Raw genomic sequence first — 27,089 nt, 5'->3', positions numbered from 1 at the left:
AGTAATTACTGAATAAAAGGTTGGGATACCTGCAAGAGGAGAAAGCGTCGCTGAGAAATTCACAGATGTGGTTTGTTTTTCCAAAACAACGCATTTTAGCCTGCAAATGCCAATTTACCTCATTAAGCTGTATTGCCTTTAGTATTTAGCGTATTTTGAGGGTAGAATCACCATTTTATCAGCACCAATTTTATTGATAAGCAACCCAACACCCTGCCTCTGCTCTTTCTAGCGTAACCTTAATTAATTTCACCGAATAAAAAAAAATCACAATTGTTTGTCATTAAACGATTACACGAGCCAGCGCTGCTCGACGCATCGCGACTCTGAAGCGGTTAATCTCCTTCCGCGCACGTGACAGGAAGTGTATCGATGAGCTCTTCGGCGCGGTGTCGTAGCGACAGCCTCGCGAGCTGGGAGGGAAAGGAACCCCCACCCCCCCCCCTCCGCGGCCTAGCCCATGAATTAGTTAACGGGAGCCAGGCGTCCGCGGCTCGCCTGATTGGAAGTCGGGGGGAGAGGACGCCCGCTGTCGCCTAGCGGAGATCGATGTGGCAGTCAGGAGGGATGAGGCGAGATAATTAGCGTTCAGAGTGTATCTTGTTAATTAAGGGCTAATTAGAGGCGGAGGGAGACGGGTTCCATGTTTGACGGCGGGTGATGTGCACCGGCATGGCGGCGGCGGCGGCGGCAGCTTTGTGCGTCGCTGTAGAAAACTTTTTTTTTTTGTGTGTGTGTGTGTGTGTGGGGGGGGGATTTTAAATGAAACCGACGCAGAAGGCGTCCAAAGAACAGGACTCATGTGCCCCGCGTGTCTTTTTTGTCTCTTCACTTCCCCCCCAGGAGCTCCGCACTCCAACAGCAGCTCGTCCCTCCAGACGGGCGCGTCGTTGTTCGGCGGCAGCAAGGACGGCGGCATGCACCAACGCTCCTTCTCCGTGTCCAGCGCCGACCAGTGGAACGAAGCCATCAACACCAGCACGAGCAGCGCAGCCCGTAAGACACCCCCCCACCTCTCACGCAGGTGGCGCGGTCCCCTTATTATTATTTTTTGTTCGTGACGAGGTGACCTTTTTTCCCCCCGGCGGCGCGTTTCTGAAGGAGAGGAACGCTTGAAGGTCAACCTCGCGCGCGCGCGCGCGCCCGCCGCCGCCTTCACGTAGCACCTTCGTCACTGTACTTGGAGTGGAGTGAGATGATGTATTCACCATGCATGTCTACGCCCTCCCCTTCACACACTCCCATCCTGTCTTTACCTTCCATCTTACTCTCACCCCCCCCCCCCCCCCCCCCCCTCCTCTCCTCCCCCTCCTTCCTCTCTTTTCTTCCGCAGAGGAAAATGAATGATTTTTGGGGGGAACCATTCATCACCAGTTATTTCCCTCTCTTTGTGGTTGGCAGTAAAAAAGCACTTAAATGCACATCAACAGAATAACAGTCATTTCCATGCATGTTTGCACTCTGGTAGTTCTCATTAGCGCGGCGGCGGCTCCCCTCCCCCCCCCCCCATCTCACCCCCCCCCCCCCCATCCGCCCGATGGGCTCCCAGGGGCCCCGGCAGTTTAAAGAGCGCACTTTACGAGCGCTGCTGGAGTCCAACCGCGCGGCCCTCGTGGTTCCGCAGACATAGCCTGTCTCTCATTTGGAGCCGGCGAACGATCAATTCTGCCTGGACGCAGGCACTTCCATCACCCCCCCGCCCGCCCCCGTCTCCCATCAGCAGCACGCCCCAAAGCAGAATTACTTAGATTCGTGGGGTCCTCAAATAAATGAGCGCGAGTGTGCGTCGTGTATGTGTGCGCGTTTCTCGACGATTTTTTACTTTCTTGTGTGTGTGTTTGTGGGGGGGGGGGGGGGGGGGGGACTTAGGGGAGACGCTAGATGAGTTTGGCGGACGAAGAGGAGTCCCTTAAACGCTGCGTTGAGAGAAAAAAAGCAGGCCTAGAATTTCCCATTTTCAGAAGCCCTGGATATCAACATAGCTCATTAACCAGCATCCAAGTCTTCAACTAAATCAGATCCACACTTTGCTCCTTTTTATTCTGTTTTCTTCAATTATTTCCACGCTACTCTTAAGGTAACCACAAATGGGCCCGAATGAGGCAAATGAGCTGAAAATAATGGCCGAAACATTGCGTCAAGTGATAGATATGTTGCTCGTCCTCGGGGAGGGAGCGCCGCTGTAATCAGTGCATAGTCAGTGCAGACAGTTTAAGGCGCCTAACGTGCTCCGGAGGAAGCGTCGCCGCCGCTGACAAACTCCCCCCCTACCCCCCCCCCCCCCCCCCCCCCCCCGGGAACGTCTTTGGTTTTTGGGGGATGTGGGTCACGACCGCCAGGAAACACGAAACCAGATTTTTGAAATGCCGACGTGCCTTTTTCGATAATCAATAGAGGGGGAGGTGCGCATCGGAGCGCGCCCGCGTTTTGACTTGAGCCCGTCCCAATCACGCCCTTATCCTTGGTGAAGGTTGCAAGGTTCACATGAAATGTGGTTCTAAAAGATGCAAAAACAGCAGATTGATGACTCGCCGGAGAATGAATGCGTCTTAGCCAGGTAACCATTTCCATATTATTTAAAGAATTTTCTCATTTGTAAAGCCATTGAGCAAAGGCAAGAAGCAGAGGCAGTAACGTCTCTTGAATACTGAGCGCAGATTTTTGATTAAATCCCGGCCCCAATTTTTTATTTTATTTTTTTCCCCCTCCATCGCTCGCATTCATAAAGAGCCCCGTTCTTAATGCGGCGGGTGCTTGTTTAGAAGCCGCTCTCCTGCGCACGCCTCAATCTTTTTGAGGCTGAATTAAAAGCAGCAGAGAGGCTGCAGGAGTCGGGAGGGGTTCGCTGATGACAACAACTTCCACTTCGGAGTGTGAGTGATCATCTGCAAAGGCAAAAGATGGTACCTGGTAATGATCAAATCATTAATTTAAATAAAACCCTGTGATATGTTTGGTTCACTCGAGACTAAAATTCGGTCAGAAATGAAATTAAAGGTGGGGGGGGGGGGCAAAATTGATTAATTCAGTTTTCAGCTTCTTTTTGCATTTAATGTAAAAATCCAATGAGTTGAGAAAATAATCCCGATTTGTCCTACTTTTGAAAATAATAATATTTCAATTCTTAACTTTGCGTCTGAATCCGAAATAGCAGGTCGATAATTCTTTGCAGTATTGTATTCCTTCATATTCCTTGATAAAAAAAAGTTTTCCCCAGCTCGCTGCGATCTTCCTCTGCTCTGTGCCAATTCACACCCAAGTGTTACTTCTCTCTCTCTCTCTCGTAACTTTGCATTCGAGGACGCAGGTAGTTAATGCACGGATAGCCTTTTCCCCCCGTGGCACGGCGCTTTCACGCCTCGCCCCCCCCCGATGCGAGGGTGATAGCATGCGGGGCGTTTGATTTCCACGCCGGGCCGTAATGAAGTTTGACATTTAGTTTGGAGAGAGCAGCAGAGCGCGATCAGGCCTTGATTAGCACGCTCTAATTGAGGATAATAAGGGGGAGGCGGTGATTGTTTCTAATTTTTGCCATTAATTGCAGCCGTTGGCTTTGATTGAGGACAGGCAGGGCTGCCATGTCAAGGGGCCTGGTGGAATCATAGTGCTCCTCACCCGGAGCCTCTTGAATAACAATGAAATGACTCCCCCCCGCCTCTCCTCTACATACCCCTTGCCTCCCCCTCCCTCCCCTTCTCTCTCTTTCCCACCCCTTCTTTTTCATTCTCATTCATTCTCAGTGTGGCGTTGGTAAAGGCAGGAAGCTGTTAGGGCCCCCCCCCCCCCCCCCCTCCCCCTCTTTGTCTCACCCGTGGTCTTCATCCCGGCGCGAATTTAAACTGTCATCTGCATAGTTGGAGTGCGGTACGCTGTAATCACAGGTTAGACCGATACCGATTCGGCTGCCCAGGTGATATTGGCTGAGTGGGAGAGGGACTCCTGATCTCCCCAGAGGGCCTCATTACCCGGTCCTGATGGCCCTCACACACACACACACACACACGCACACATCTAGCTAATAATGGCACAGTGAATACTCGTGGAATCAGTCCAGTTCTAACTTCATAATTCTGTAATCTCCCAGTGATGCATAGTTTAGAGCCGAGAAGCAGCAGCAGCAGTTACGTTACATCGTGCTTCAGGTGCTTCCATGATGATCCACTCTCCGTTCATGGTGCAGACCCCCCCCCCCCCCCCACCCCTTACAGCCTGGCTGCTGCAAACAAAGAGAGGTGCGTTGCCCCCCGTACGTGTTTTCGGGCGCAGGGGGGTGCAGGATGAGCGGGGGCCAGGGTCATTTTCCACAACATTAGGGGCAGAAATTGATAATTAGAGGTGTTTATGACACGTTCGGGGCCCCCCGAGGGGCAGCCCTCCCCTTTAACCTCAAGCGACATTAAACAAATGCTGGCTGTCACGTCGGAGGCGGCTCGGAGCTCAAGTCTTTCTCTCCTCCACCCCCCCCCCCACCTCGCCATACGGCGCTGTGCTGGCGGGACAGACGCCGGGATGGAGCGGGAGGAGGAAGAAGGAGAAGGGGGGGGGGGTTACTGGGAGGACCCCTGTGCCCCCAGCTGTCTGAGCCAGCTAATGACTCGTCTCAGGGGGGCTGTTGTAAGAGAGCAGGGAAATTGAAACAGACGCCTCGGCGCGGAGCTGCTACATGTGTGGCTGCGTGCTGCCATTCAGAGGAGAGGCTGCTGCACCCGCACAGGCCAGCACCACCAGCACCACCACCACCAACGCGAGGTTCATCGATGTGATGGAATCGACGTGATTGGTCTCCACTTTGCTGTTTCGTGCCTTCACACGTCTTGTTCCTAGCGCGGCGGCTCGGCTCCCAGCAAATCAAAGATGGCAGACCAAGCGCTGTCTGGCCGTGACGTCGTCGTCTGTATCTCTGAGTGGAGTGCGGATGCACCAATGCGTCACTCAGGTGCCCTCATGTGTCTTTGCCCACGCTTAGACCGTGCATCCCCCCCCCCCTCCGGCTGCCCCCTCTCTCGCGTTAGCATCTTCAATCCCCTGCTGAGCCCATCTTACTCCTCCAAGACGGGCCCTTTCTCCCCAAAGGTAATGACCGAATTAGGCCTAATGTTGTACACTGGCTAATGGCACAGTGGCGCACACATTATAGCGTGTGCAAGCGGCAGCGACAACAGCAATAATCCCTGAGCCCCTTGTCCTCCTGCACTCCACCCCCGGGGGCTGGGACGGCGCACGGGGGGAGAATGAATGGAGTTTGCCACACTACAATGAGCTTTTGATGGGAGACAATGGAGGAGGCTGCCAGCACCACACAGGGTGGTAAAGGGGAGAGCAATATGGGGCCCATCTACCGGCCCTCCCTTCCCCTTCCCCCCCCCTGCTCCCCCAAGGGCCCGCCCCCCCCACCCGGATTCATAATGGCATCCGGAGGGGTAAAAGAAGGGGAAAGTGATGTCAAATGTCAGGAAATCAGAAAGATGGAGAGCTGACACCCCCCCCCCCCCTCCCCCACCACCACACTCCTCCCATCCCTTTGGCCAACGGTAGCACAGGTTAATATCACATTTATAAAATCACTTACAAGAAACCAAGCCGGCTCTTAGCCCCCTGTCACTCTCAGACGGCGCTGTGCAGGGCCTCGCCGCGGGCTGACCGAGGTAACCATTTGTCCACTGATGGCCCCTCACCTGCCCTTCACTGTGTCTGAAGCCGGAGCCGCGTGGGGTGGGGGGGGGGGTGGTGGTGGTGTCACAGCCGCTTTCGATTCCTCCTGCCGTGGGGACGCGTTTTGGGATGAGAGCGGCGCGCCCCTACTTCTGCAGGATGCTCCCCGACGAGGCTCACAACGTCGTTCATTATTCACGGCGGCGCGGTGTCACCTCGCAGTGATTCATGCGTCGCGCGTTCCATGCGTAATCGGACATTTTACCCAGTTGAGTAAGTTAAATTGATGCTGTCAGCTCAGTTTGTTTTTAAAGGTGTGGTTTCCGATTTTTCAAATGTGTCCCCCCCCCCCCATCTTGTACTTTCTTTTTGTGTTCCATGTCGGTCTTCGTGGTGGACTTGCAGCTCGAGAGCTGAGAGCAATGAATGCAATTAATAGCCGACTAATCAACAGTCCTCATTAAGGACAAAGCGGATCCTGGTTGATAGTTCATCAAATCATTCTTAACTTTGAAATTGGACACTCATGGACGCTCTTCATAATAATTATTCTGCAGTTCATTATCTTCATATTATGGATCATCATGGCAATAGATATTAATATTCATTTATAGTTTCCTTTCATTTTTGGTTGGACAAAATCTTTTGTCTGCTGTCAAAAAATGTCATTTTAATAGTAGAGTTCAAGATGGAGTTTTTTGGCTGGTAAATCAGAATCCTCCTTGGAAAGCTGAGGCACCGGAGGAGTTTAGTGGATTTAATATGAAAATGTGAGCTGTTGGTGCCCCTTGAACCTGGCCGCGATGAAAGGAAACCGACCAGCAAAACGTTTTAATTGCTGTCCCCCCCCCCCCTCCTTGTTTTCCTCAGCCAACGGGACGAGTGATCCTTCGAGCCCCTTTGCGGGCACCGCCACGAGTCCTAAACTGGAGCCGCCCCCCTCGCCGCACGCCAACCGCAAGAAGCACAGGCGGAAAAAGAGCACCGGCATCACAAAGCCGGACGGCTTCTCTGCAGGCAACGAAGGTACGGAACCACCCCAAACCTCTTCTTTTTTTATTTTTATTTTTTAAGGATTGCATTAACACATTTCCATGTCACGTAAGAAACGCCGCCCCCCCTCCCCCCCCCATCTCCTCTACCGTGGGCTCAGAGGCCTGATCTCCAGGAGCCGCGGCCCTCCCCAGCAGGGGAGTGTCGGTCGGCTCTCCGCCCAATTAATAATGATTCTCCCCCCGACCGGTGATGAATGGAGCACCCTAATTGGATGGCATTGTGAAAACACCGGGACGCGTCTCAGAGGCCATAAAACCCATGTCACCGGAGAGGGATGATCAATCAACAAGATTGATACGCTGGATAACGACAACAATGGCATTGACGCCTCTTAAATGGGGCCTGGCATTTATAATCATTATGCTTTTAAATTTTATCATGGTCTCTGACAGCTTCTCTTGAACGGGTCCGTTGACCACATTGTTGTTTAGAGGGAGATAAGTGGGGCCATGTGGTCGCATCCCGACACCGGTCGGATCTGATCCTTTTTTTTTTCTTTTTTTTCTTATTACTTTCTGTTTTATTAGTCACTACTTAGCGCTTAATGGGACCTAGCTCTTAATGGCGGGCGTTATCAAACATGGTCAAATCTCCTCCGTGAGCTCCCCCCCACGTCGATAGCTGATGTCAGACGACTCCTGGGCTTCCCGAGGAGGAAATCTAAGAGTCATCAGACGGGAGGAGGCAGTTTCTGAATGTTTCTCTCACGTCATCAAACACGGTCATTGTAAAGCCGCGAGGTTTTTTTCCATTAGCATCACCTTGTCTGTTCTGCTGAATGCTCTGGAATACAGACGTATCGCTTAAATATTGGATTCACCCAAGTCTGGGACGTGAGTCGTGTGTCTCCCGTTGAAAGAACAGAGGAGAAGGAGGGAGGGAGGAGAGGTGAGGTGAGATCCTTGAATAAATTGCCATCAGTTTATCTCATTTACGGGGCAATCAGAAGCGCGCAACGCCGGCTGAAAATTGAATTTTAGTAGTTGTGAAGCGTCATAAATCAAAACGGCGCGCACGTCTTTTAAGGTGAGGAATCATTTTGGTCAACGTTGGACGTGGAGGATGCAGGAGGACGCCTGGAGAAACTGTTGCCGCGCCATCACTTCCAAATATTGCCCCCCCGGTTACTCCCAAGTGGGAGGAAAATCTTATGCATCTTTAATAGACTCAAGTTAGTCACTCTGATCACGAGAGGATAAATGACCCACAGACAGAGATATTTCCTGCAAACGTTCAAATAAGGCTTTAGGCGAGCTGAGGGCTTTTAAGATCCCATTTGAACCCGCGCGGTAGATTTAAAAATCCATTCATTTAAAATCAACGTAAAGCCGTTTTTTCTAATCAATTGAAGCTCGTGCACGGTTCCCCCCCCCCCTCCCTGTTACGTTGCCGGTCGCCACACTTCCACCGAAAGACAAGACGCGCACAACGGACACAGACCCCGCCCCCCCCCCCACCCCCCCACTGTCCCGCGTGCGCTGTCAGAGCCGCGCGCTGTAATGAACTTCTCATGTGCTTAAAGAATGATGCAGGGCGCACGGCGAGACAGCTGACAGCCCCGTAATGTGTTTCCCAGCAGCCGTCCCGGCGACGAGCTCTCTCGGCGCGTCGCCTCGCCATAAAAAACCCACTGGAAAATCGATGGCCGATAAAGAGTTGTGTTCAGGGGGGAGCCCCCTCTGATTAATGCAGACTGTCAGGGAGCATCATTAATGTATTTCTCTTTTGAAGAAAGTGTATGGGATGCTCATTGTTTCGGGGGGAGGAGGGGGTGGGGGTTTATTTCTATTTTTTTTAAGTTGGTCCAATGTGAGCAGACGGGGTGGTTGCAGGAAAGGAGGTGCGCTGAGACGGGAAGCTGCGGGTTCCTTCCAGGTTTATGGATGATGACGACGGTAGTCACTTTCGCTAAGGTCACAGAAATCAACAAGAGCCGAGTGTTTGCCCGAGTGCTTCTAAATGTAAAGACGGCGTTTAGCGTCTTTGCTTACGTCCACATCGCAGCAACTAGCCTCAAACCCCATTTATTCAGCAGCTTTTTTTGCACAGTTTTAGGCGAGTGAAGATAACGGACTGAAGGAAGCTTTACTCACACGGCATGAGAGGTCCTTCTTTAGCCGTAATGAGCTGCAATGGGCTACAAGGTAAAAACCGCGGGGAATTTATTCTGAGATTTTAATTAATTCCAAATTGTTTAATAGCCTGTTATTTAATTAAAGATTCAACAATGCATTTTAATCAAGTAGTTTTTATTTCAAATTGTAAATTGGTTGAATACAAGTTGATTGACTCATCCACTGGATTGTGTTTGCTATTATCGCAGGATAGGAAGTTTATTTTTTTTAATGCATCCAGAAAGTGGATTTCAGACGAAATACTAAGAGGATGGATGTAATCTTCACTCATCAAACCAGTGGAAATGAAACAATAGAGCCTCTGCTTGCCACAAATGCAAAAGAGTAGTAAGTTAAAACAAATGTATCCATATCTTTTAAAATCATGCATACTAGACATTTCTTTTTTTTTTGGCTTGAAGAAATGAGACTTTATTGCTTTAAATGATTTTAAAGAGAAGCAGAAGCCTGACCGTGGTGAAAGTAGTTGCATGAGATGAGAGGAAAAGGCTGTGCAGCCTCCTTCTGCACACAATGTGATGTGTGTCGCAGTGATTCTAACGTTCAGAGCCTTCATCGTCTTGACGACCAAGAGATGAGGGATCATAATCATGGAGGTCCTCTCTGCTACATTCTGTAGGGTCAATAACGCATGAAACAACTTATTGGCTGTGTAAGGATACGATGGAGTAATGTCTTCTTGAGCAGACGCCTTCCCTCTGTGGGTGGGCCGTAATCCAAGCGTCTCCTCGCTCTGGATGCAGGTAGATTGGGTTTTATTTAAATGGTGTTTTTTTTTTTTTGTCAGAATGAAAAATGATATCCAATAACAATTTGCAGAGATAACTTGGAGTCACAATCTGTGTTCACGTTAACTTCTCCCACTGCGGCTACCTGCTGCTTGTCTCCTGAAGGGGCGGGGCAAAGGCACACCCATGTGACATGAATACTGGAAGTTGTCTCTTTTGTCAGTGCTGTTTCTTTTAGCTCTGTTAGCCGTCAAAGCAATAGCTGAGCTCTGAGATTAGAACGTAGCCGCTTACGTTACCAGTAATGCGATTTTTCTCTTTTCCTCTTTAGTCCGTCACTATTGAATTTTCTCAATCTGTGTCCGATCTTAGTTTTCTGTGACGGCCTTTGGCGTGAATTCTGCAGATTTAGACCAGCCTCGCTGTTGGGTTCCCTCCTGATTGACTGGAGCAATGAGTCATGGCCTTTGTGTGACCAAATGAAATCCAAACGCATCGATGGTTCCCATACCGATATATATATATATATATATATATATATATATATATATATATATATATATATACGTCGTCGGTCCAACTTCCCGCTGTCCTGCACCTTGTGGGAAACCACGGGTTAATATCCTCTGGAGTCCAGCTGAGGATTAGGAAATGGAGGTTTAACTGCCTGTGCTAATGGTGGGTGTTTATCTCAATACTTTGTTTTGTCACTCCCCTTTGTTTTGTCACTCCCCGACTCGCTCTCATTTCCGAAAGCTCTCCCTGGAGCCTCCGCCTCTTGTAATGGCTTAGCTTTCCGAGCGCCACGGTATGGAGGGAAAGGAATAACAAGATTCTCATTTGGGCTCCGTACACACTGCCCACAGACACATGTATAATTGGCCCTGTTTTCATTCTGCTCTGTTGTTAAATGCACTAGCTATTAGCGACGTCGCGGTATTGGCCCGGATTTTCATGTGTTTGTTTATAGTTGGAAGGTGTGCTCCTTGCTTGTTTGTGAGTGTGTGTGTGTGTGTGTGTCAGATAGATAAAGACTGTGCTCTATCTCTCCCTCCCCCTCCCCTCCCTCCCTGTTCTCCTCTTTCTGAGTTTGGTCGTGGTTCCCCTGGGGCCCCTGTCGCAGTAATGGCCTGCTCCTGATTGCTCTGATACAGGTTAGGAATATTGGCTTTAATGATGTGTAAAATGAGCAAGCAGTGCCTGTGACATTTACAGATGGCACCGCCTCGGCCTGTTCTTCCCAACTGCTCGTTAATTCACGGGAACGGCGGGCACTTCTTTAAGTGACTGCCCGGTGCGTGTGTGTGTGTGTGTGTGTGTGTGTGTGCGCGCGCACCACGCGGCGACAACGCAACAAAACAAAAGTTCACCTCGCGCACACCTCGTCATCGCTGCAGTGTCCGCGCAGACGGACGGAGAAGAGGGAGTCTTCTGGGGGGGGGCAAGGAGTCTTCTCTAAGGACTCCAGATGTGTTAGGGAGGCTTAGCCAGACACCGTGCAGTCACTGACTGCACAGCTGGGCTCAGCACCAACACCCTGCCCCCCCGAGGTGCTAATCTGGTGCACAGGTCCTCGGCGGTGCATCTGCTGCACGCACAGTAGAGGAATCACCGTCCCCGGGTCACTCCCTTTCCTTTCCCGGTCCCACTTTGATTTTTCAGGTGAAACAAGTCTTTTAATGGCAGCAATTAAACCGTCTGAGACGTTTGAGGATGAAATCACACTTTGGTCAAACAGCTCAAGGGCTGTAAAGTAATGACCTCAATAAAAACAATGCTGTTGTTGGTTTAATCCTTAACAATGATTAGTATTTAGTTTAGTCAGATAATTGTATTTGTGTAAACGAATAACTATATTTAAGTAGAGGTAAGTAGCACGAAATGAAAATACTTGAAATGCAAGTGCATCTTTGTAGCTTGAAGCAATATTTTGCTATCGGCGCTCTGAAGTGCGTTTGTGTTGCTGTTAGCAACCATCACGTGTCAGAGGAACATCTTCTGAGGCTCCTGAACAGTGTTCATGATCCATGTAAATGGTGGACGGTGCACGTGAACCTTTATCATCTGTTCCTTCCTCTTTGCAGCTCTACGGCCATTACGCTCTTAATTTCCTTTTTACCATGCCACGTTTAAATTAAGGAAAGTCATATTTCGCTCGTTCTTCACAGGCTGCACCGCTCTCTCCCTCGTCCGAGCCGCGTTTAATTTATTTCTAATTGGCGGGAACTTGTTGACTGGCGGCTGGATCCGGTCGGGGGAGGTCAGCGCTCAAGGCCGTCGCTCCTCTGCTAGCCGCGTGCTAACCGCAAGCCTTTGAGTAGCATCAGAAAGCGCTAATTGGCTCTTTCCCAAAGCTCGTCTTGAGACGACCACCTTGACCTCGGCGGCATTTTTTTTTAAAAAGGTGACGTCGGCGTCCTCCGTCTCTTTGGGGGCTGCGGCGTGTCTCGGGGAGGCGGGTTTGTGTTCCCTGGTACACTCGTCAGTTTAAGTAACCAGCCATCCGTTGCTTTTTTAATCTCCATAATGAAAGTGTTTTAATGCCTCCAATTTTGTGCCTGAGCAGCCAACAGAATAATTAGCTTTGTTCAGGTTTTATTTTTTTTAAGATGAAAACAGCATATAACAACATTGGAGTGTGGGAGCTGCAAATTAGAATCAAGTGCATTAGTTATTGTACCTGAATTATATTGGACACGAAAATTGATTTTTACTGTATTTAGATTAGTCAAGCATTTTTTTTTTTTTTTTCAAATTGAATATTCCTTACTTGTTTGCAGCTCTCACTTTAAGGCTCCTCTCCCGTTGACCATTTTGGTTGCATCAAAGAGACATTTTTCTCCTTTAATCCCCACCAGTGCTTCAAAACGTCCCGCCCACACAAACACTCTGTCACCGCGAGTCTAAATAAAGAGACTTCCAAGTCCTCATTGATTCTCCGTGACCCGTAGTCGATTCCGCAAACTGAATCAGATAATTGAAGTCGGTGTCGAGCTAATTGGATTATCGCTTTCCCCCCGAAGAGACGGCCCTCCACCCGGGCTCCGGGGGGGATTGCCACATCAGTGGCGTCCGTCAGACATCTGTCATTTAACCGGCGCGGGGCTGCGTCTCGCCGCCCAGGAGCCCTGCATTGATTACCCACGCAGAGTGTTGTAATTCCTCTGATTGGGTGATTTGTCTGACGATTGTATCATCATCATCATCAACAACATCATCATCATCATCATCATCTCTTCGGTTACATCGCCATTTCATAATAAGGATTAAACACATTGATGCATTACATTACTATGTTTTGTTCATTAAACGCATTTATTTTGAACGTAGCCTCTATTAGCGATTAATGATGAAGCTGCACGGGAGGAAAAAAGAATCCCCTCGTGCCTCCCCCGCCCCCCCCCCCCAGTCCTCCAAACGTGGTTCATGCAAATGGGATGACTATTTGCATAGACATAATTAGGTAATTACAAATCATTTGGCTACGAGCTCAAGCATGTGCACAGACCAGAGACGTTACACGTTGTACAGTACGCTGTTAATGAATTGCCTCTGAACAGCGGAGGCATTACAGCATGTGTTGGAACATATGTTGTGTCAGACCTCTTGTTCGACAACGACAGGTGACATTTTCATAAATCTTGGTTAAGCACAAAGAGGAGAAGGAAAAAGCCTCCAAACAAAAAAATGTAGCCAAATAATAAAACCTTATTTTTCTCATGTTTCTGTCAATTCTCAATTTGTATAAATAATTTTGGGATCCGAGAGGGAATGACCTGATGGTGGGTTAGAAGTTTACTACGACTCCACAAATAAATACCACTCACTAACCTCAAAATTCTGTCACGTTCATAAATAACTGGGGAGTAGAGGTTAAATTAAATGACTAAATGATTCAGATGTGTTCAGCAGCTATTGTGCAATTCTTTGTTCTCAGTCTTAACGCTTTCTTCTCAATAGCAATGATGCCCGTTTCTCTAAAAATAAGTTGAAATAATGAGTTTTTTCTGGATTGAAAGGAAGACATTGGGTTCATACTTGTGTGTCAGTAACTAGACCTGTTTTTGTGATTTAAAATCTTACTTTCTACCATGATGGACTTGAAATGGAAAGATGACAGTGTGCAAGATTTTTTTTAAAGAGAGGAATCCTACATGTGTCTTTAATCGTTTGTGTTCTATCTATTTGGACACGCGCTTGAGCTCACCCGTTATCTACTGGCGTGTTTTCCAGAGCAAGAGGACTCTTTCGAGTTCGTCATCGTGTCGCTGACGAGTCAGACGTGGAACTTCGAGGCGTCCACGTTCGAGGAGAGGGAGCTGTGGGTCGGAGCCATCGAGAGCCAGATCTTCGCCAGCCTGCAGTCCTGTGAGAGCATCAAGAACAAGGTAAAACACATGACAGTCGGGGGGGGGGAGGGGGGGGACCGTGACGGGGGGAGGAGGCTCGTCATCGCCTCCTGCGATTCTGCTGCTTCACTCCCATCCCTCTTTCTTTCCATCCCGTTATTGCTCCCCCCCACCCCACCCCACCCTCCTCGCCCCACTTCGAGCTGTCACACGCGTGAGGTTGCCAGACAGGTGCGCCGTAGTGTGTGTGTGTGTGTGTGTGTGTGTGTGTGTGTGTGTGTGTGTGTGTGTGTGTGTGTGAGATCTCTTATTAGAACTGACAGACATCAGAGAGGGAGCGCGGCTTGTGTCTGCACGCCGGGGAGACGCGGCCTCATTTTCATATTCACTTTTTCCCCTCTTGAGAAACCCCAGCCCTCCCCTCCCCTCGACGGTTGTCTCCCCCCCCCCCCCCGCTCGGGTCCGGCTGTAATTGTTTGCCTCCTCTTACTCTGGCAAACCGTTAGTTCCCCCGCTGACTTGTTCTCTCCCTCGTTTTTTTTTTTTTTTTCCTTTCCTTGCAGTCTCGCTTAGGCAGCCAGAGCGACGCCATGGCCATCCAGTCGGTGCGGAACGTGAGGGGGAACAGCTTCTGCGTGGACTGCGATGCCCCCAGTGAGTACGGCGCTCTGTGAAAGGCCTCGTGTGAGGTGCAACGCGGCTGGATTGCTTGCTCTCACAAACAAACTACTGGTTCAATTCCTTATTTGACCTGCAGTTACACAGGCATACTTGTTTGCACTATAGTCCATATTTAACGTGCCTTTTTGTTTACTTCCGGTTCACATACTGACCAAGCAGGTGGTGGCAAACGGGCTGCTAGGCTACGCTAGCTGGAAGAGTCGCTAGTTCAACATAGCCTCCTTGATGATCAAATGTGTCTGGCTTTGTGTTTAAAATTTAGATTAAAAATTAAACAACAGTGTCTAAAATAGTGATTACTCATTACTTGTAACATTCATTAAAAACAACATTGTAGCAACAATAACAACGTTCATTAATCGCCATTAATCAAGATGAATGAATTTCAAAATGTGCGATTAATTAGTTACATTTTTGATCTATTGACAGCCCCGATTTTGGGTTTTGGGTTTGGGTGGAATAGCGTTGAAACTCTGGCTTCTCCTTTCATCACGCAGACCCGGACTGGGCCAGTCTGAACCTGGGCGCCTTGATGTGCATCGAGTGCTCCGGCATCCACAGGAACCTGGGCACCCACCTGTCCCGCGTCCGCTCCCTGGACCTGGACGACTGGCCGGTGGAGCTCAGCATGGTGATGACGGCCATCGGCAACTCCATGGCCAACAGCGTGTGGGAGGGCGCGCTGGAGGGCTACACCAAGCCGGGCAGCGACAGCGCCAGGTGAGGGGGGAGGGGGGGGGGTCACCTCTTCTCCGCATCACCTCCCTTTTTTATCCGACTCGGTGCTTCCTCGGCATCTCTATCCCTTTTTTTGAAATTCAGGAGATCTGAAACCATCCTCAGTCCTTTGTGTGCTATCAGAGGGTTTAAAAGGTATAAATCTAGCCCGCAATCCTTTTTAACCCCCGGCCCCCGGCCCCCCTCCCCTCCCGTACGGCCCCGAGTTACCCCAGTGACCACCTGCTCGCGCTGGTCCCGAGGTTCCCACATCCGGCGGGAGGATTGTTTGTCTCTCGGTGACAGGTGAGACCTGGCGTACCAGTCTGACCGATGGCCTGCCGTGTGGCTGTGCAGGTAATTAAGCACACCATTATGGCTAAACTCCACCCCCCCGAGAGCCGGGCCCTGGGGGCCCGAGTGGCCGTGTCACGTATCCATCACACGGGGGCGGGTCATCGCTCAGTGTGTCACAGCAGAGCGTGTCTGCAGGGTCTCCCTCGTGGCGTTTTGACGCTTTCAACACCACGGCTTTGTGACTTTGGCACCAAAAGGGACATTTCAACAGGGAGAAATAGCTGCTTTTTAGTTTTTACTACTTCTGCTCTAACTATTACAGCTTAAACAACATAAAGACGTAATTTATTAGTAACATTATTGTTGTTGTACACAGTTACTGAACCATATGAACGTAAATGTACGTTATTATGTTCCTGATATACGATGTGTCAACAACGCTCCTTAACTACAACTCAATGGTCATTTAAGTCAAACTTAAAAGAAAATCCAATGCTGGTTGTAGCATTTAATTTGAGATTATATTTTTATGTTATTCCCTTTTTTGGTCTTGTGTTGTATGTATTTCAAGTAATAACAGAATTGTAATTATTGGAAGATGTGCTTTTGGGCCTAGGGTTTATTCTGAATAACTTGTCTGGTGTTTCTAACTAATACAGACTTTTAGTTAATTCTTTTATAGCTGCTCTTAGAATCTCACAGTAATCCAACAGCTATCACTACAGTATTTTCCCATGAGCCTCGTACAGTTTTGACCTTGTGGCATCACAGTACATGAGAATGTACTGTGGAAAAGTCAAAGCAGCCTACCTGTATATCATCCCCTGTACATCTTTTAGTCGTTTCACTGTGTAATACTTTCACGCCACACACTGGGACCATATGAGAAGTTTATTAATGAACCGTTTTTCATTGTTTTTGCTTTAGTTTCTGTCGTCTCGGGCCTCTCTCTCTCTCTCTCTCTCTCTCTCTGTGTCTCTCTCTCTCTCTCTCTCTCTCTCTCTGCGGCCAGTTCGGAACTGGATGATGGCCTTGAGTTATTTATTGAACGCTATCTGTGCCAAAGTGCTCCTCTGCGGACTTGATGAAAGATTATTGATGTTGATTCCTCCCCCCCCCCCCCGCCGCTGTCAGTCGCGCGTCGCCTCCAGCAGGAAGGTTCTTCATTGTCTAAAAGAAAATCCGATCCTATCCCGCAGCAGCATCTCCATTAGTTTTCCCTGTCAAACCATAAATCTCATTTGCAGCATAACTAATCTCCAGACAAAGCAGCAGCAGCAGCAGCAGCAGCAGCAGTTGTAAATATCATACATGGCCACTGGTCATTGAGGTGCTGATGGTTTAGTTGCTCATGGAACTATGTTCCCTCCGGGGGGGGGGGGGGGGGCAAAGCTTTGGTAGCAAATTATTTTTAGCTTCATCACAAAAAGACGAATTATGAGCAGCTCGGTGGGATGCAGAAACCCTCCGACGACTCCCGCGTGCGCCTCTTAAAGGAGGATTTTAATTGTGTCACATGGGTGACATGCGGCGGCTTTTTTGTGATGGCGCCCGGGCAGGCAGCGTTGTGGCTCCCGAGTCCCACTAAGCACTAGTGACACCTAATCTAAACGATTCAGTAACTACCTGAATATCAACTCGCCGTCTGATTGAATGTCTCCTGCAAGACTAGTTCTACCCCCCCCCCCCCCGTGCATTTTTTTGGAGATTTAACTTAAAAGCATTCATCCACAGGATTGGTTTAGCTTGTGATATTCCGGATCGGAAGAATCGGCGATGTATAGATTTGTCAGGAAGACTGATTACAGGCAAACGTGGCACCTGTTTTAAGACTTTGTGGCTGAATACAGGCTGAAGCCGTCCAATAGGATTCATTGAGTTGTAACTAATGGCGGAAAGCTTTCAATTGTTTGGGCTTAAAAGTTCAGTGATGAATGTTGCTGATCAATCGTGTTCGTCACTTCCTAATAAGCCATCGAGCCGGCCGTTTGAACAATATGAAGTAAATGTTGAAAATGCTGCAGTTTTAAATGCTACAGCCGAAGTAATTTTAGCACAAAAGTTCTCCTCATTCGTGGAAAGTAGTGACGAGAATGACATTGTACCATCGGCCGTTAATGAGGGAATGAGTTGGTTATAACCCCCGTGGAAGGGATGCCTGCCGCAACGAGCCGCTCCCCGGCTCCCTCGCGGTGGAATCCGCGTCGGCGGGTTCGTGCGTCCGCGTCGATCTCTGCAGCCGGGGGGGGGTGGGGGGGGGGGGGGGCGCTTTGCGATGGAGTCGCCGCTTTTAATTAGCACCTGGGAGCCGCTGTGTTTTGCACGCCGCCTCTAATTGCCTTGCGTGTTCGCGACAGAAAAAACACAGCAGACTATTCTGACAGATGCAGCGAGGGGGGAGGTCGTCCTCTTCTGGCCCACACACACACACACACACACACACACACACACACCGGTTCTCATTTGGGGGAGATGTCCCGGAGCGTGGACGGCTGTGGACGGCTATCCCTCACCGGCGCCGGGCCTCTCACTGTCACCCTCTGTGGGGCCGCGCGGCGCCCTGGGCCACAGGCAGGTAATAGCTCTGATGAGAGCCCTCCACTTTGTTTCAGAAATAATTTGCCACTCCTGCCCGCCTGCGGGTGGGGGGGGGGAGGGGGAGGGGGCGGGCGCGTTGTAATAAAAATGAATCACACCGCTAACCTCTCCAGACCTGCCTCCGCCGCCCCCTTTTTAACCCCCTCCGCTCCGGCGGTAAGATTTATTCCACAGTGGACCCAGTCCTCCCGAGGTATTCCAGACGGTGGGGGTCACAGGTTGGGAGAGCGGTTAAGCCGACCCTCAGCAGAGGTCTTGGAACAGGCGGCCTTGCCAGGAGCCGTCAGGGCGGTGGAGGAGGAGGAGGAGGAGTAATTAATTAAGTCCCATGAATGGCCGGGTCTTCCCATGTCCCCCCCCCCCCCCCCCCCCCCCCCCTCTCTCTCTCTCTCTTTCGCTCTCGCTCTCCCTCGTTCCCCCTCTGTAAATGAAACCCACAGGTCAGTAATTAGCCCTGTGTGGGAGAAGCGAGGAGCCACAGTCACTTAATTGCCACCTGGTTCCAGCCCCGGGTTACACGGGGACGGAGGTCCGAGGCCACTTCACCGCTGCATCGTGTACGATTTTCAACATCGTTAGTGGTATAAAGTCTTAACAAGGAGCTTTTTGCCCCCCCCCCCCTTCCCTCCCCTTTGTGTGACAGAGGACTTGAAATGCGTCGGTGCAGCAGGCCGCATGCGTAAGCGGGGCATGTGTTGCCGTCGCCTCCCGCTTTGTGCGGGGGCCGAGGGTTCAGCGGGGGTTAACAGCATGAGCATTTAAGGGTGTTGGTCTTGCCGGCACAAAAAAAAAAAAAAACGCACTCCACTCCATCACAAGGAGTCTGACAACCTCATTAATGTCACGATATATTCAACTCGTCCCCCCCCCCCCCCCCCCCCCCGGCCGCCCACAGCACCCAGATGCTCCGCCAGAGGACCGCTCGTCTCGTCTGTCCTCGGGAAGCGGCGGCGATTTTTCTACTTGTTGTGGAAATGTTTGTCCTGGCTCCTCGGCAGCTGTTCTCCTCCCGGCCCGTAGGAGGCCTCATTTAGGCCCTTTTTTTTTTTTTTTACTGTGCTGCTGCTTCATTTCTGGGCCTTAGCAACCTTTGATGCCTTGGGGCCCCGGGCTCTCTGTCCCTGTTGTGTTGCGCTTTTCTTTCTTTTCTTTCTTTTCTTTTCTTTTTTTTTCTCATCTCTGTCGCTTCCCTCGGAGCCCCCGCTCTGTCTTTTCTGCTGCTGTCCCTCTTCCTCCTCGCTCCTCCGTCGGGTTCCCTCCCCTCCGCTTGTGGAAGTGAAGCTGCTGGCCGCATGGGAATCTCTTCCCATACAAGCTGCCCACCCCCACTGTGAGGTCTGTTCAGGCTGGTCAACACCCCCCCCCCCCCCCCCCCCCCTCCCTACGACCGACCAACCACCATTTCTCCCCTTCACTGCGTCTATTTGATGTGTCCGCAGTGAATTCGGGGCTCCTCGGGGAAGAGTGGGAGGAGCTCCAGAGGCTTTGATTGTTCAGGAGGACTCAGTATGTCCCCTGAACCTATGGACCAATGCACCTTTATTGCAGGCAGTCGCATTGGTCACTAAGGTGGACTCCGCCCCCGCCGTCTCAGTTTCCCTTCCCCTCTTTTATAAATGGCCCGTTTGCCTTTTGTCTTTCAGGCTTGACTAATTATCCTTGTTTGTCCCTCTTTATTTGAGCTCAGTCATGTGTTCTTGACTCCGTGGGCTGGGTTTGGGGAGAATCATTCCGCCATTTGCCACTTAATTAAGTCAGGGTCAGGATCCATTGCTCAACGGAGAGCTGAAAAGGACGGAGCTCTAATAGAATTATAAAAGAGGCCTTTCTCTACTGTTAAGGCCTGCCTTTATCTGTGTGGGTTCCACGCAGCCCCAATGAAAGGGGACACCAGCTCTGAGCCCGTTTCTGCGAGCGTTTTGATCCAACGTTTATTTCCCCGTGAATTCCAACGACGCAAAAGTTGAACGGGTTTAGTTCAGAATTGCGGCACGTTGCGATGGGGGGGGTGGTCTGCGGCGACGGAGCGAATGGCGGCTTGTTTTCACGTAAAAGAGACACAGGCATTTTAATTGGGAACTTTAAGCTCTTCTCTGTCCCCCGAGCAACAGAGAAAATACCAACAAGCATGTGCTCAGGGTGTGTGTGTGTGTGTGTGTGTGTGTGTGTGTGTGTGTGTGTGTGTGTGTGTGTGTGTGTGTGTGTGTGTGTGTGTGTGTGTGTGTGTGTGTGTGTGTGTGTGTGTGTGTGTGTGTGTGTGTGTGTGTGTGTGTGTGTGTGTGTGTGTGTGTGTGTGTGTGCATATAGACGAATAACCATCAGTTCAATTTCCTAAATTCCCCCCCCCCCCCCCCCCCCCCCTCCCATGCTTTGAAAATTCACTCCCCCCCCCCCCCCCCCTCTTACTCCGTCCCGGCACTTTGACATGCTAAATCTGCTGATTTTATTTTTCTTCCTCCTGCGGGGAGGAAGTGTCCCTTTCAAGGCTCCCGGTCCCTGCCCCCCCCACCCCGACTGTCTCAAGGCGACCTCTGTTTGGATTGTTGATTCTGCCTGAAACAAAAGACAGAGGCAGGATTACCATCCCGCTTCCTTTCACACTCGGCCTTTCAAGTGGCCGAGGTTCAGGAGTGAGGATTAAACACCGTCCAGCTGCTTTTTATTTCTCAGTGAAAGCAGGCGGCGTAAAAATAACTGCGGTTGGATTCCCGGCTCGGCGTCAGCAGCCAGTGAGCCCCCCCCCCCCCCCCCCTTTCCCTTCTTTTTTTTTTCTCCCTGCAGTTCTCCGGGGCCGACTTCATAGCGGAGGCTAACAAAGTGTCCTCGGGGCTCCTTTCGGAGATGTTGACGTCTTCTTAATGGCTCTCCTCGGCCTTTTTTTTTTTTTGTCTCACGTCTTGGTGCTAACTTTCTGCCTCATTTAGCTCATATCAATTCACTGGGCGCCACAGATTCAGCATCTCATTCACGGTCCAGCTTTCTGAAACAAACTTTTCCAGCTGGACAACAGCTCTTAAGTGATTTCTGCTAAAGGTTTTAAATTATCTCTTTTGTTTTTTGCCTGGAGGATTCCAGTTTGTTTGGGAGTTTTCTAAATATACTCTATCCTCTTTTTTTAAAAAAGATACTTTTTTTTTAGTTTACCGGAAACCAGAAAGGGAGGGCGCGAAGGCCCTTTCCTGTTTTTCTGAAGCAGCCCTCTGCTTCTGAGGCCAATTCATTTGCTAACAGGCTTGTCCGCACATAATGACTGAGTGGAGATTGATGGAGGCCCGACACCATAAAACTCTGAAACGACGCAATTGCCTGCCATTAGGGCCGTATTGTTGCTCACATAATGCCCTGCATACCCTTAAGAAAAGATTGGCTAAACAGGTTAAAAGAGGACTTTCTCAAAGCCCCCCCCCCCGCGTTCCCCTTGAGGTCATAATAAAAATGCAACCATATGCTTATAAACGGCAATAGAGTGAAGACTATTGCAACGTGTGGGTTGAGCTGCTTTACGAGCTTCCGGTGGCGTCTCGCAGTTAATCAGCGGCGCTGACGGGAGACCTGACGGGAGACCTGATGGAGACCTTCCATCACGTCCTTAAACTCCTGCAGTTAGGAGCCTAGCTGCGGAGACGTAGCGCTCCGCAGAGTGAGTCTGGCGGCTGACGGATGAGTCCCGAAAAAAGCGGTTCGCTTTGTGTGTGTGTGTGTGTGTGTGTGTGTGTGGCTGAATAGACCTGTTGTGAATTGGGGGAACCAGCCTTTTAAAGACGTGGTTAATAAATATCAAATTGATTGTGTGGTGGACGTTGCGTTGCTCCTCCACCAGGCTGATTTTGGGTAATTAAGTTGTTTGTGGAGTTTGTCGTCACCGTGATGATGGAAATGGAGTTTGAGGTTTAGCTTGATTGTCAGTCGGTGTCCTGCTGCAGGGCCGAGAGAGGGAGAGAGAGAGGGAGAGAGAGTCCCTCGGGAGCCTTGTCTCGCTCTCTCGCCGGCGTCGCCACCGCCGCTTACAACTTCATCCCAACAACCCTTCTCCTTCCTGTCACTCAGCCGCACAACAGCCTCTTTCTGCTCCCCTTATCAGGCCGGCTGACGGGGTCACGGGGTCGCTGCCTTACTGGGCATCCTCCGTCATTCACACATTCATATTGATTTTTTTTCTTCTTATTTGGACAGTTTGTGTGTGGGCAGAGAATGAAATTGTGAGGTGAAGGGGGGGGGCGGTCAAGATGGAGAGCAATAGATATAACTCTGCCGCGTCGATAGAGGACGGAGCCTTCCCCTCGGCCTCTATTCTCCGCCTCGTCCCCCGGAAAAGAAGAGAGCCCGGCATCCCGCCCCGTCCCTCTCCTGGCTGCCATTCAGCCCCATCGATCTGAACTCCGGGCCCGGCCGCCGCCCCCCCCCCCCCCCCCCCAAGGGAGGCCGGGGGTGGGGGGGGGCTCACGCACTGCCTCCTTTGTGGAGGGGATCCACCGGTTCAGACTGACAGCCGACAGCGCTGATAAAAAAAAAACACCCCCCCCCCTTCCTTCCTGTATTGTCAGCGGCAGACACGCTGTCGAAGATGTGTAACCTTTAGAAATGTGGCTCTTAACCGCCTCGTTGTCGGCCCCCCCCCCCCCCCGAATCTCGCCCAAAGCGCTTTCTCTCATCTCTGCGCACCATCTCGCTGTGTTCTGTCCCCCCAGTGATGGAGGAGGCCGCCGGCTTTCTCCGCGCTGCAATAATTTAGAAAAACCGTCCCGTAAGTGAGTCTCTAAGACTCAATTACCCCCCCACCCCCCCCACCCCGCATGTGCCACCTTCTCCCACATGACTTGCGACCCCCTGGCCTCTGGCTTACGAGATGTGCGCTCAAACGCTCTTTAAACCCGCCGCGATTTGCCCCCGCGATGCCCGGACCGCGCCTCTGACGTTCTCGCCTCTCTCCCCCCCCCCCCCCCCCCCCTCTCTCTCTCTCCCCCCTCCTCGTCAGGGAGGAGAAGGAGCGCTGGATCCGAGCCAAGTACGAGCAGAAGCTGTTCCTGGTGGGCCTGCCCCAGTCGGACGTGCCCCTGGGGCAGCAGCTGCTGCGGGCGGTGGTGGAGGACGACCTGAGGTTGGTGGTGCTGCTGCTGGCCCACGGCACCAAGGAGGAGGTCAACGAGACCTACGGGGACGGGGACGGACGCACCGCCCTGCACCTCTCCTGCGCCATGGCCAACGTGGTGATCACGCAGCTGCTCATCTGGGTGAGTTCGGCCCGCGAGGGGGTCACGAGGTGGATGGACGTTGTTATTGTGAGGATTTAGGAGTATTAAGGGTGGGGGGGGTGGGGGGGAGGAAACAACAACAACATCTCAGAGCCAGATGTGCCAGTTTCTCACGCCCCCCCCCCCCCGACATCCCAGTGTCTCAAATACACTTATTGGGATCTTTTTTTAATCCAGTCAATCATATTTTTTGTTTTTTTCTACTTGACCGTTATGCTGTTTAAAGCTTTGTGTGGTGAGAATAGTTCATAAAACGAAAAGATCCAAGACTAATAATTCACATATTTCATAATAAATATATTGCCGTTTTGTGACAAGCAGATACAGACTTTTTTAAATGATATACATGAAGTCATCATGACAGCAACCATTGCAAGTTGAACCTAACAAAGAGGTCTAGACTACTGCTACTGGGTAGAATCAGAAAGTCAAATTCCACACATCTAAAATGTGACCCCCCCCCCGTCCTCCCTGCAGTACGGCGTGGACGTGAAGAGCCGCGACGCCCGTGGCCAGACCCCGCTGTCCTGCGCCCGGCGCGCCGGCAGCCAGGAGTGCGCCGACATCCTGCTGCAGCACGGCTGCCCCAGCGACGGCGCCACGCCCAACGTGAGCCGCCGCAACCCCAACGTCAACAACAACAACGCGCAGTGCGAGCTCAACCGCAGCATCAGCATCATGTAGGCGGCCCCCGCCCTGCCCCCCCCTCCCTCCCCCCCCCTTCGCTTCACGTAACCCGGGGTCAACGCCGACGAGGGGAGATCAGGAGCGACGGACATATTGTTTATATTTCACCAGGCCGAAGGAAGCGGGTGTTCAGACATTGTACATTGTTTGTTTTATATTGCTGTTGTTTTTTTAAGCCGTTGAGTTTGTTCAATCTCGGTCTGAAATGATCACGATCAGCTTTAAGCTTTTAGTTGTTTTTTTTGTTGTTGTTTTTTTTAAGCGCCAACCAAACAAAGGACTTACTTTTGCATTCGTACCCACCCTACGAAAAGCATTTCCTTAATGCTTGAACATTTGCCTTTTTATGTCCCCCCCCCCCCTTCCCGCGACGCGAACCGGTTCATAATGAGCTTGAAATGAGAAACTTCCTTCGAATTTCCCCGGCTAAGCATAATAACACCAAACTGTGAGGAATAGTTGTGACGAAAAAAAGAAAAAAAAAACTGATGTGGGGAAAGAGAATCTTTCGTAATGATGCACGTCTTCAACACAGCCATCAAACACATGACACACTGTTCGTATACAAAGGCAAAGCGATGATAATTGAAGAGTCCAAATGATTTAGATACTTAATTCACAGGAAAATGGGTTCAGATCATCATAAAGGACTTGATTGCGGAATTCCTATCGGGGTGGCGGGGGGGGGTGCAGTGAGTCGTTTCCTTCGCCGCGATCCTCCCGCAGAAGTGTCTGTGACTACAAAGGAATTAAGGAGCATAATGTTTTATGACCATCGAGCCAACGTCGCCTCGTGAGCGTCGCCTCTTCAATCAAAACTCATTCAAACTCAGCCGTTTGATTGGAGCGGCGAGATCGCGCCATCGGCGGCGTCTGCGTGGAGGGTCGCTCTCTCCCGATTGTGTTGGCGATTGTTCGACGTAGATACTGGGATACCCATCCTCCTCCTCCTCTTCCTCTTCCTCCTCCCGTGGCCAAAGGCTCTTTAGTCGCTGTGAAATTCACATGTGTGTGTGTGTGTGTGTGTGTGTGTGTGTGTGTGTGTGTGTGTGTGTGTGTGTGTGTGTGTGTGTGTGTGTGTGTGTGTGTGTGTGTGTGTGTGTGTGTGTGTGTGTGTGTGTGTGTGTGTGTGTGTGTTCGCGTGCATTACTGTACGTCTTCGCCTGTGACCGCGCGCAGCATTTTTCTGGCCTTGCACCTCGCAGAAAAGGAGACGATACATAACTTGAGATTTAATGTACAGCCGTCTGATTTAAAAAAAAAAAAAAAAAGTAGTTGTTGCTCACTTACTCGCCTTACTCCTCACAAGAAGCCGCCTCTGACTCTCCCTTCCTTTAAAACTGTGTGTAAGCCTAAAAAGATGGGGGTGGGGGGGGGGGGGTTTAACAAAATGCATTCAAGTGACTGAAGTGAGACGTTTAGGGGGTCAAATGAGCAGGGAGATCACAGTATAGTGGAAGTTGCGGTTTTGTTTTATTGAATTGACATTTGGTCTAAACTTGATTTTTTTGGGGGGGGTTTACAAAAGCACGATGTTTGTCTAAAGAGTTTTCCTACCTTATGATCAGGTTTATCCGTCTTCTATTGTCTTATCCTGTTTTGAAGGGGAGGGGGGGGGGCAGGCATTGTAAATCAATGAAATGGCAATATTGTAAAATAACCAAATTGCCATTTTTGGAATTATTCTTTCTTCGGTGTGCTTTTGTTTCTGAGCTGGTGGGATTGAATTAGCCCAGAAAACGGTTAGCCGGGTTTAGCTTAAAGTTGGACCACGTGACCCGCTCTATAAACACACGTTGTCATTTTTTTGACACTTTTGACACAGTTTTTTGATCGGATTATACAAACAAGAAAAAGACGTGTTCATTTCTAAGCTCCTCCTCCTCCGTTTTTGCGGGTGTCTTTGTGCTAAGCTAATAGCTATGCTAATAGCTAAGCTAATCGCCTCCCGGCTCTAGGAAGCAGAAAAGCACATCTCCCTAAAATGTCCGTTTTGTTGTTTTTTTTTTAGACATATTTAGGCCTTATTTCTGATTAACACTTGACACCTCAGCAATAGTCAAAGGTGTTCAGTGAACCATCTTCTATGTGGACGATGAAGAAAACACTACAAACCTGCCCCCCCCCCCCTCCGACTCAACAAGGATGCGTGAATATTGGCTTAATGCTTTTATCTGAAGACAAACTCCTCCGAGAGAAACGAGCTAAAACGGTTTGACCCATGAACCATATTTCCATATGTTGTTTTTTTTGTTCCTCCTTAGGCATATTTTTTAAGGTACTTCTATTTGGTCTCGACATGAACCGACCATGTCGGGGTGCTTGTGTATAATGATGTACATTTGACATATTTATAACGCAGTTTGTAAATATCTTTTTCCTTGTTGTTTTTGTTGTTGTTGTTGTTGTTCAAGTTAATTTTCCTATTGTATTTCCTTTTACATTGAGCAGGTGAAACGAAGCCAAAAGCTAAAGAGTGAACTTGTTGTGCGCTTGGATGCTGATTGTTGACCTATTAATAAACACTCAAATAAAAAGATGTAGCCTTCCCTGCTTCGAGGGGGAAATAATCCACACGTCTGTGTCCCGCTCCTGTTTGTGCGTGACCTTCTGACGGGACGGGGGGGTCCGACGCTCTTTCAAATTAAAAGTCCCTTCATCAAAGCGCAGCCATTTCATCCCCCCCCCCCTCTTCTTTTTTTTTTGCATGTTCCTTTATCTCAGTCCTGTTAGTGTGTACAAGGCCGATCATCCGATGCCTGTCTCGAGGTGAGTAAAGAAACCTCCACTTCCTGCTCGTGGGGGGGACCCCCCCCCCCCAACAGTTTTCTGAAAGGGGATTAAGATAAAGAGCCGGGCTTAGTGTCAGGCAGCGCAGCGCCGCGGGGAGAAGTGAAAAGGTCTCAGTGTCGAGAGGAGTCGAGCCCTCACTAATCT

At 50.2% G+C, this 27,089-nt stretch overlaps 1 protein-coding gene across 1 annotated transcript; it reads left to right on the top strand.

The window, feature by feature from the left end:
• The first annotated feature begins 6 nt into the window (after positions 1-6).
• On the top strand, positions 7-26,728 carry LOC134105367 (arf-GAP with GTPase, ANK repeat and PH domain-containing protein 3-like). Its single transcript, XM_062557979.1, has 8 exons — positions 7-698; positions 844-996; positions 6,523-6,678; positions 13,805-13,959; positions 14,484-14,574; positions 15,099-15,321; positions 23,189-23,444; positions 23,943-26,728. Exons 2-8 carry the CDS (start codon positions 918-920, stop codon positions 24,147-24,149), a joined length of 1,167 nt encoding a protein of 388 aa, XP_062413963.1. The 5' UTR covers positions 7-698; positions 844-917; the 3' UTR covers positions 24,150-26,728.
• The last annotated feature ends 361 nt before the right edge of the window (positions 26,729-27,089 follow it).

This window comes from Pungitius pungitius, chromosome 15 (assembly GCF_949316345.1).
Source record: "Pungitius pungitius chromosome 15, fPunPun2.1, whole genome shotgun sequence".
Classification (NCBI taxonomy): Eukaryota; Metazoa; Chordata; class Actinopteri; order Perciformes; family Gasterosteidae; genus Pungitius; species Pungitius pungitius.
The sequence above is the reverse complement of the archived record's forward strand: the minus strand, read 5'-3'. Positions and strand labels throughout refer to the sequence as shown.

Bases quoted from the DNA above. Each gene is read 5' to 3' on its own strand.
- LOC134105367 (XM_062557979.1), top strand. From the start codon at position 918: ATGCACCAACGCTCCTTCTCCGTGTCCAGCGCCGACCAGTGGAACGAA. The intron at 6,679-13,804 runs GTACGGAACCAC...CGTGTTTTCCAG, and splicing joins CTTCTCTGCAGGCAACGAAG to AGCAAGAGGACTCTTTCGAG. The intron at 23,445-23,942 runs GTGAGTTCGGCC...TCCTCCCTGCAG, and splicing joins TCACGCAGCTGCTCATCTGG to TACGGCGTGGACGTGAAGAG.